Source organism: Zingiber officinale, chromosome 7B (genome assembly GCF_018446385.1).
Source record: "Zingiber officinale cultivar Zhangliang chromosome 7B, Zo_v1.1, whole genome shotgun sequence".
NCBI lineage: Eukaryota > Viridiplantae > Streptophyta > Magnoliopsida > Zingiberales > Zingiberaceae > Zingiber > Zingiber officinale.
The window spans coordinates 21172608-21183944 of NC_055999.1; the positions used below are offsets into that span (position 1 = coordinate 21172608).

Here is an 11337-nt window from a genome sequence, read left to right on the forward strand (position 1 = left end):
TCTTAAACATCGGAGAGGTAAAATCTCTCTAGAAGATTTGATGATTGCCTTAAATATCGAAGAAGAACATTGGAAGCAACATAAACATGATGATACAAGAATGCCTATGGATTTTATTCCAAAGGCAAATGTAGTAGTCTCATCTGACAAGAAGAAATTCAAAAATCAGAAAATGAAGAACAAGATGAAACCCAACCCAAATGTTCAAAAGAAAACTGGAACCAAACCTAAGCCTTGCTGGGCATGTGGATAGGTTGGACATTATGCCAAATTCTGCCCTAAGCGAAAGGACAAGAACCAAAGCAATACGTCCAACACCAAGGCACAAGTAAATGTCGTGACTGCTAGTGACGACACCATCGATAGGTAATTGAAGGCACTTTCGTGACCATGGGGAACCATTCTGCAGCCAGGGTGTTTGGGATAGGACAAGTTGACCTGAGGTTCACCTCTGGAAAAGTCCTGTCACTACATGAGGTGCATCATGTTCCAGCGGTCCGTCGAAATTTGATTAGCGGATCAAAGTTAGTCCGTGCTGGTTATGAGTTGAACTTCAAATGTAATAAAGTTGTAATATTACATTTAGGAACCTTTATTGGAAAATGTTACCTTAATGAAGGTTTATTTAAACTCAATGTAGAAAATGTTACTTTAAATAAAACTTCTGATATTGGTTGTTCATATAACATTGAGTCTTATGATCTGTGGCATGACAGATTAGGACATGTCAATTTTAATACCGTAAAAAGGATGATGAATCTTGACATGATCCCTAAGCATGCTATAAATGATAAGAAAAAATGTGAAATTTGTGTGCAATATAAACAACCCCGTAAACCCTTCAAATCAGTTGATAGAAATTTTGATATTTTAGAATTGATTCATACTGACTGTTGTGAGTTTAACGGTGTAATAACGAGAGACCATAAAAGGCATTTCATTACCTTCATTGATGACCACTCTCGTTATTGTTATGCTTATTTGCTAAAAACCAAGGATGAAGCTTTAGATAAATTTATGATTTTTAAATCTGAAGCTGAGAATCAAACCGATAAAACTATTAAGAGGTTAAGGTCTGATAGGGGTGGAGAATTTACCTCGAACCTGTTTCAAAAATTTTGTCAAGATGCTGGTATAATCCATGAGGTAACTGCTCCATATAGTCCTCAATCCAACGGTATAGCAGAACGAAAAAATCGAACCCTTGAATATATGATTAATTCCATGTTAGGCAGTTCTGGGTTACCCAACTTTATGTGGGGGAAGACTCTATACACTGCATGCCATGTGCTAAATAGAGTCCCAATGAAGTCAAGGGATAAAACCCCATATGAGCTTTGGAAAGGCCGAAGGACAAGTTTGAAATACCTTAAAGTGTGGGGGTGCATGGCAAAGGTACTAGTACCTGAACACAAAAGGAAAAAACTTGGTCCAAAGATCGTAGATGGTATCTTCTTGGGTTATGCTCAAAATAGTATTGTATATAGGTTCCTGATTATTAAATCAGAAATTCCTGGAATAGATGCAAATACTATTGTAGAACTTCGCGATGCTACATTTTTTGAGGATATATTTCCTATGAAGACGAGAACACCTCAATCTAGTATTTCTACTAGAAATGAGCCTTCTTCCGTAGAGGTCCCATTATCCGTAGTGGGTACACCTTCCTCAAGTCACTCTAGACTAGATGAATCTAGTGACTATACAGAACCGAGAAGGAGCAAGAGGCAACGTGTGTCTACGGATTTAGGCCAGGACTTTATCACCTATAATATAGAAGGTGATCCTGTGACATATAGAGATGTCATGGCTTCTCCTGAAGCTAAACACTGGAAAGAGGCTATTAAAAGTGAAATGGACTCTATTATCTCTAATGCCACTTGGGAGTTGGTAGATTTACCTCCTGGGTGTACCACTATAGGATGTAAATGGTGTTTAAGAGAAAACTAAAACCTGATGGGTCAGTAGATAAATTCAAAGCCCACCTAGTTGCTAAGAGATTCAAACAAAAAGAAGGGATTGACTATTTTGACACTTATTCTCCTGTTACCAAAATTACTACAATCCGAGTGTTAATCGCATTAGCATCCATATATCATCTTGAGGTCCATCAAATGGATGTCAAAACGGCATTCCTAAATGGAGATCTAGAAGAAGAGATATATATGGATCAGCCTGAGGGATATGTAGTCTCTGGAAATGAGAATAAAGTCTGTAGGTTAGTCAAATCTCTTTATGGTTTAAAGCAAGCCCCAAAGTAGTGGTACGAAAAATTTGATAGAGCTATGCTATCGTTTGGCTTTGAAGTAAATGACTCTGATATATGTGTGTATGCTAAAATGAAAGATGATAATTGTATTATCCTATGTTTATATGTAGATGATATTCTACTATTTGGAACTAACCTTTCTATTATTAATGAGACTAAGACCCTCTTAAGTGGTAAGTTTGATATGAAGGATATGAGTTGTGTTGATATGATTTTAGGGCTGAAGTTGACTCGTTCAACTGATGGAATAACAATTTCTCAGTCACTCTATGTTGAGAGAGTATTAGAGAAATATGGTTATAGTCAAGTTAAATCTGTTGTCACACCATATGACCCTTCAAAAACTCTCCACAAGAATAATAGTGGTGTGGCAGTGTCTCAATTAAGATACTCACAAATAATAGGTAGTCTAATGTATTTAGCTAATTGTTCTAGACCTGATATTTCTTTTGCTATAACGAAATTGAGCAGGTTTACCAGCTGTCCGGACAAAATGCATTGGGATGCATTAGACAGAGTACTCAGATACCTAAAAGGTACTATATCCTTGGGCTTGTGGTATGGGAGATTCCCTGCAGTCCTGGAGGGATATAGTGATGCTAGTTGGATAGCAGACACTGCTGAGTGTAAAGGCGTTACTGGTTATGTCTTTACACTTGGAGGCGGTGCAGTTGCTTGGAGGTCTGTTAAATAGATGATTATATCCCGTTCTACATCTGAGGCAGAATTGTGTGCTTTAGATACCACAGTAACTGAAGCTGATTGGCTTAAGGGTCTTCTTTCAGAAATTCCCTTGATGGTAAAGCCAATACCTTCTATTTCAGTACACTGTGATAATCAAACAACAATAGCTCAGATTAGAAGCTCCAAGTATAACCAGAAACAGAAGAGACATGTACGAATAAGATTGAAGTCTATTCGTGAGCTAGTGTCTCTTGGAGTGGTGTCATTGGACTTCGTAAGTTCAAAAGACAATATTGTTGATCCACTCACAAAAGGACTTGATTCCGAGAAAATCAAGAGATCCAGTAAGGGAATGGGACTGAGGCCTATCCTGGTTTCATCTATAACGGCAACCCAACCTATCTGATTGGAGATCCCAAGAAGTAGGTTCAATGTGGTATAAACAAGTTATAAGGGTAACCGTAAGCATCAAATTGATTGAGATGTAATCTCATAGTCTCTTCCCTGGATAGATGCTTGACTACTAGTAAGGATGAGCTTGGAGGCTCTTAATAAGTTCAAGGTCTTATTGACAGGATGCTCGCAGTACATCCTTGGAGAACTCATATATGTAAGTATAACTGTGTGGCCGCAGTGTGGGGGGTCTAGGCAACTCCCCTTAGTACTTATGAAATAAGATTCGGTGGCATGGCTGTAATGCACCAACCCAGAAGGATTCAACCGTCGCCCGTGATGAGTTATTACCATTTGACTTCACATATAAAAAGGTTTAAGTTCAAGACCTAGTTCACTTCAAACCTATGTGAATAAGATTGGTGTACTTAGGTGAAAATTCAAACCGGAAGGTATTTTCACTAAAAGCTCATTGCAACCTAGCCTCAGGACATTTTTTTTTGTTTTTTGTTTTTAACCGAAATGATTTGAATTTGTGGGGGATTGTTGAATTTTGTTTTAAATTCAAAGCATTTTTTTTAGTGTTTTTAGTCCCACATTGCTAAGTGGAGAAGCTTGGAAGGACTTATATAAGAAGCCCTTCCATCATTGCTTAGCAATGATAAGAGGACCTACACGCATGCGCGGGCCAAGCCCAAATCGAGTGAATTTGGGGGGTTCGAGCTGGAAATCCATAAACCAGGTGTCATGTGCGCGATTAACGCGCGCAGGGGGGGTGCAAATCCGCCCGGTCTTCCAGTTCTGGTTTGGTCTGAACCAAAACCAAACCAGAGTTTGGTTCCGCGCGTGAGGAACCAACCAAACCAGAGTTTGGTTCCGCGCGTGAGGAAGGGACGCGGACGCGACACTGAGGCGCGTTTCCTCGCTAGCGAAGCAGTGCTTCGTACTGCTTCGTACCTTCTCAGAGTGAATAAAAGGGGACTTGCAGCACCTCTATTCTTCACTCAAGCCTCGAGCTTTCTCCCTTCTCTATGCGATTCTTTCTGCTTTCTTCTCGTCTTTCTTGTCCTGAGGCTTGGTCTTCCAGCGATCTGAGGTTGGGTCCGAGTGTCGCGTTCGTTTTGGAGTGCACCTACGGACGAGACGAGCGGTTGTCGGATCTTGGGGGAATTTTGCCGGAGAGCCTTTGCACCATGAGGCGACAATAAATTCTCTAAGGACAGTCGGCATGCCGACGCTTCAACCGGATAACTATATTCTAAACCCTACTCCTTTATTTATGTGTCTATTGCATGCTTATTTTTGTGCAAATATAATACTGCCTGTATTGCTTTATTATTTTACAACAATTCGTCCCTAGTGCTCCCGTCAATTTGTCCCTAGGGCCAACACGGAGGAAGTAAATCACAGGCGGCTACTAGTCTTTGGAATAGTGACTAGCACATAAGGGAGGTATTTTCCTCGATTTTGCTGAGATTCGAACCTCAGACTTCATGTATGATGACAATACCTCATGTGTTAGCCACTAGACCCATCCAAAGGGACGACTTCTCGTCGTCATGAGACATTGTAAGGTGAGTGTAATTTTTTTAGGATATATCATATATTTATTGACTATTTTAAAATTATATATTATTTACCTGCTTCGACCCTTTATGAATTTGAGTTTGTTTACTTTTTATCAAGCTTATTTAAATTTTATTTATCAAAATAATTATTTAGATTTTGTGATCCGTTTTATTTATTTTAAAAAATTCTTAAATAACACACTTTATTGTGACAGAGCCGACCTATGCTTAGCGCCCCAATTATATTAGAATCCACCAATATATATAATAATATTTGATAATTACTTTAAAATTTTAATAATTTGGATAGTAAATATTTAAAATTATGATGAAAATAATTTTTAGCCCTGATTTATTTTTAACCTAATTTTAATTTTTTACTAGCTAAATTAAATTTGATTAATAATTTTTAATTTTTTAGATTTAATATTTTTTATAAATTAAATTTAAATTTCATCGTTTTTAATTTTTTTACTTAGTAGTAACTGATATTTTATAAAAATACTTTTAAAATTAAAATATATATATATATTTAATATTGTACTATTATTTCTCTATAAATTTTATATTTTTCTCTTTATTTTTTTTTATTTCTTCTTCATTATCAATTTTTCATCGTCAATTATTATTATGCATTCTCTCTCTTTTATTTTTTTTATAATTCATCATTAATATTAACCAGTTAAATTTTTTGACTAGATAAATTTGATTGATAATTTATTGAAGTTAAAATTGATAAAAAGCTAGTTTAGCGAATGAAGCTCTCGCTGATATAGAATCCCAGAGAATGATTTATTACAAGAAATAGTTATATCTAATACTCAATCATATTATCTGTAGATCACATAATAATAATTTTATTATTACGTCAATACTTTTCTTCATCGAAACTAAAATTTATCAATACAAAAAATAATTAAAATATATATTAATAATATTATAATAATTCATTATTCATTGTCAAATTAGTTAGTATTTTTAATATTTTATTGACAAAATTTAACTTTATTTATTTAATTAAAAATATTTACTAACAAATATATTATTTTTAATAAATTATGCGGAAAGTTTAATATAAAAGATTTTTTATAAAGAGTTGAGTTTTGACATAAAATAAAATTATTACTAAGTGACCTAGTTGGTTAGGTCCTTCAATTACGAAAATAATATTTTGTAATGTAAAAATTATCTCTTTTTTTCTTAAATTTTAGTATTTTACTGATAAAATTTTAGATAGAAATATATTTTTTCAAAAATTATTATTATTATTATTATTATTTTACTTAGGCCTTAAAAATTTTTTAGACGACCCGTATTTTGATCATTATTAAGTCTATCTATATATATTTTAGTTGGCTCCTCGGTTAGGTGTCATCAGGCCCGGCTCAAGGCATAGACCATTAAGACCTATGCCTAGAGCCCCAATATTATTGGTGTCCATTGATTAAATAATTAAGTAAAGACATTAAAAAAATTAAATTGAGTCATTAATATTAATTAATGATAGATTAATAAATATCATGTTAATCCAGTAATGACATTTTATTAATTAATTCATTATTCCTATTTCCACATTACAATTTACACATTACATTTATCCTTATTTCTCATAATTACATTTAGCCAAGATTTTATTTTATTTAATCATATTTCTTCATAATTGTACTTAGTCAAGATTTTATTCTATTTAATTATATATCTTTTAAAACTAATAAACTCTTTCCTTCTCAATATCTTTAAAAAAACCCTAATTATTTTTTCACCATGCTTTGTGCCTATTTTTTTTCCTCATTAATTTTGTTTGTTTATATTCTCTCGCTGATGTCTTTTTTCTTTTCTCATCAATAATTTTGGACGTTTATGCACTCTCGCTAGTGATACTCTTAGAGAACGTCCTTCTCCTCCCTCGCTAGTGATACTCTCAGAGAACGCCCTTCTCCTCCCTTGCTGATAATATTTCTTTCTCATTATTTCTTTTTCTTCCTCGATAATAACATGAATCAGAGATTTTTTTTTTATCATAAATGTAAAATAAAATGCTTCATAAAAAAATTTAAAATTAAAATTAATAAAATTTTATTTACATTCAATGTCTCAAAAAGACTAAATAATTTAACAATGTTAAAAAAAATCTAAATATTAGCGAGAAAACTAATTTTATATAAAAAATAATATTTTATTTTTTAAAAATAAATCAATTTTTCTTAAACCAAACATTCTCAATCCCAAATTCAAATGAAAAAAATTTGCAAATTTTTTTTAAAAATATATTAAAGGATTCTTTTTAATTTATTTTTGCCTAGGCCTTGGAGAATCTTGAAACGGCACTAGGTGTCATAAGTAGGTTCTTTAGACTAGACATCTTGAGTTCGAAACTCTGTAACATATTATGGATGAATTTCTTTTTATTAATATAGTGGACTCGAAAATATTGATTGTTAATTAGAAAAATATTCGTGGAACTGAACCAGCCACCCCAAAATGTGTCAACTAAAAATATGTATTTTAATTGATTAATATATATTTGAGACGGTAATACATCAACAATGAAAAGCTGAAGAGAATGATATTTCTTCAGAAAATCATTGGAAACAAATGCCTCGTTTGATAAATTTAAGAGTAAGATTCGAAAAAAAAAATCCAAAAAACTATTATTTAATATGATAACGTCGAAGTTTCTTAGTTTATTCGGCCACAAAAAGGCTGTCGATGGCTATGTAGTGCATTGGGCGGGGGTGGTAACTGAATTGTCGTTGGCTACCAATTTCAAATTTTGCCTTGATTTGATTTGATTAAGGTATATGTAGAATTGAATAATTGATATACGACATGCGCGATATTGTTTTGAAATATGCACGAGTCATCGTCTCTCATTTTTATAGGATTAAGTATTAAAATTTCAAAAAAAAAATGAAAAAGAAGATGTCCATTTAAATTTATAAATTAAATATTTTTGGCAAGCTTAAAAAGATAAATTTAGTTAATATTTATTTTTATTTAAAAAAACACATTAGTCTAACTGTCTAGGCTCTCTGAAGCATTAAAATAATCTATATTTTCACTAATCAATTTGATGGGTGTTTTTTTTTTCAATATAAAACAACTTATTTTTACTAATTTGATGGCGGCCCGGCTGCAAATTGCAGCAATATGATTTTGATTTTGAATTTGTTTTTATTAAAATCAAATATTGTTTTAAACGCAGCATTGACCATGGTAGATGAAACCGGGCACCGCCCAACACGTGTGATTATTGTGAATCTTGTCAAGGCCCTTTTTTTTTTTAATAATAATATTGAATTTATATAATAGTACTAATTTAAGATAATCATACTGTTTTTCGGATTTAGTTTTTTTTTTCCTTAAAAAAAATCCTTAATATTTTTAAATTATTGATATTTCTATTAGAAAATAAGTGTTTTATTTGTAGTAACTAGTAAGTTTAGATTCTGATGTTTTAATATTTTGAAAATATATTAAGGGTGCATTTGGAAGTTATCATAATCAAAGTTATACGTAATAAAATAGTACATATTATTTGATTAAGTTTTGAAATACTTATTTTGGGAGTTTTTTTTACTCCAATTACATAAAATCTCATACTTTAATTATATTTCATAGAGCTATGATACGCTCAAGGAAAAATTTTAATGAAATATTTAAGAATAGATATATAAATTCATGGTCCACCATTTCACTTTTTGTGGGCCCCATCATTTTATGTGTGAGCATTTCATTGAGTTTCTTTCCTTAAACATATCATTTTTTTATTTCATATTATATCTTCAATTTCATGACATGACAAACATGGTGGCAAAAGGTAAATACGCTCGCCCCTAACGCCCCCGCCAACCCGTCCCAGGGTCAGCATGGAGGAGGTAAATCACGGACGACTACTAGCCTTTGAAATATTTGACTAACACATAAGGGAGACATTTACAATTTATGCTCAATTAATTAGGAATCATTTAATTCTGAGAAAATTATATATTTTTTAATATAATAAATTATGCTTTTTATAATTTTGATCATGTTATCTATAAATTCACATTCTTAATACATTAACATTACCGTATACTTTCTTTTTCCAATTTTGGTCCTATTAACTATAAATTCACATGTTTAGTACATTAACTTGTATTTTATTTTTATTTCCAATTTTAGTCATGTTAGCTATAAATTCACATTTTTAGTATATTAACCTGTATTTTTTTCTAGTTCTAGTCATGTTATTTACAAATTCATAATTTTAGTCCCATAATTTGTATTTTTTCAATTTCAATCCTTTTATGTTTGAAATTCATATTGACCATAGATAATTGCTTAGCTGGTGATGACGATATTGACATAGAAAATGAATTTAGGCATTTTTTTTTTTGCTTATGGGGGAGAAAATGAGAAATCATCATTCAATAGTTCCATACGTGTATCACTGCTATCATCTAGACAATTACCCATGGTCAATTCAAATTTCGGAAAAAAAAAAAAGATTGAAATTGAAAAAAAAAAAATACAAGTTACGAGATTAAAAATATGAATTAAAAAAAATATAAGTTAATATACTAAGAATGTGAATTTATAGATAACCTGATCAAAATTGTAAAAAATACAGCTTACAAGACTAAAATATAAATTTTTTCCCCTTATTTCTTGAATCAAGTAGTTTTAAATAACATAACCCAGATAGATAATTATGATTGTCAATAATAACCTTCAACTAATTATGCCCTTGACGGTGTAGTAATATGTCAACAGGACATTGAGCTCTAGGGTATGTGACATAGGTTGAGTTGAGGTTGGATTTCAGGGTAGGTAGGCCACATTGAATGGATATGGAGTTTGGGGACAACTAATCTAGATGAATATGAGGGCAAGTAACTGGATTAAGGAGTTAAATGACTCGAATCAAAGAAGAGATGAAGAGCAAAAAAGGCATGTATCTTGTATTTTGATTTCAGTAATCGTAAAGTTAATACTCGATCGACATATAAATTGATTGCGCTGGAAGGAATCTGGCTGGTGATGGATTAAGATCAGTAAAAACACATTTCGCCTCCACCCATTTTTCTCGAAGATGAAACTTTCAGCATAACTAGAGACAGGGCAGTCAGTGCCATTGAATACATTTTCTGATACAATTCAGGAATCATCTCAAATGATAAATGCACTTCATATCTCAACTTTTATCTCTGCTCTACTACTACTCGATCAGGGGAGTTGTATGCACACTTTTTTTTTAAAAAAAAAATTACTACGATCCATGTGGCCTTCAACAACTATGTACCAATACTTCTCCAGCAAATTAGCCATTAGATGCTCAAATAGGAGAGAGTAACTGACAGCGCAGAGATCCTCATGATCTTCACTTAGTTTCTGCTGCTGCAGCAGCAGCTTCTGTTTGTCAGCAGCGGTTGTGGATGGGATCGGAACCTCTTTGAACTCTCCGTTTGCTTGTCTCGTTGGGATCGAACGGCGATGGCCCAGCAGCTGAATTCTTCCATGCACCGAGCTTCTCAGAGGAGGAGGTACTGGTGTCGCCGAGGTATCGCACCTTCACAATGGCTTTCATGTCAGTTTCTTCCTTCCATCCGAGAGCAAGATCTATATTTCTGATCCCGTACGCCTTCCCCTGTATGCAGGCCAATAGCAACCCAAAGCAAAGAAGCTTGTGGAAGCTCTGAGAGTAGAAGTCCATCGTTGCCACGGAGATAACAGACACTGCTGCTTGGTTAATTGGAAGTTAGAAGTTGGAACTAAAGCCAGATTCTATCCTTCATGTGCTGCATTCATGTAGGTATGGTCCTCTCTCATATAAGATATGTATGGCTTTTTGGTCTAAAAGGGACAAAATAAAGAAAAAGCACAAGGACCATAAAAACAGCTAGATAGTTCAGATTCACCTCAATCATGCCTGCAACTGAAGCCGATTTAAGGCTGTTTTAGAAGGTTCTGTCAGGCTTGTATAAAGACACAGATTGCATGCTAAGTATCTTTCAGTTGGTTCCCTTGTCTCCTCCCAGTTCATCGTGCTTTAGGAATTCCCCTTAAAAGCAAGGATTCAAGGAAGCATGCATTCTTTATCCATGCACATAAAAAAATTAATGCCGCTTAGCATTTTGTGCTTAAACTAGTTTCTTATATGGTTTTCTGTGTGGTTCCTGCAGCAAAACCTCACTTTTTCTATCCTTTTTTTTTTTTAAAAAAAAAACTTTGAAATAAAGCAAAAGAGTGCTTTCACGGCCTACAATGCAGTTGAATGTTTAGAACAAATGTTCAGCCAGCTTCATGCAACTTGTAATAAGTTTGTATTCATCATGCATGCAGAAATTTTTGATGCAGCTAATGTTTATTAAATAAAATGTAGCTAGGAGCATGGTTTCACTTTGAATTAAAGCAAAGTAGGAGTGGATATGCATGTTCTTT

General features: G+C 33.3%; 1 protein-coding gene across 1 annotated transcript; it reads right to left on the minus strand.

Moving 5' to 3' along the window:
- Nucleotides 1–10012: 10012 nt before the first annotated feature.
- LOC122003630 lies at nucleotides 10013–10705 on the minus strand. Its single transcript, XM_042558710.1, has one exon. It carries the CDS (start codon nucleotides 10607–10609, stop codon nucleotides 10316–10318), a length of 294 nt encoding a protein of 97 aa, XP_042414644.1. The 5' UTR covers nucleotides 10610–10705; the 3' UTR covers nucleotides 10013–10315.
- Nucleotides 10706–11337: the final 632 nt, after the last annotated feature.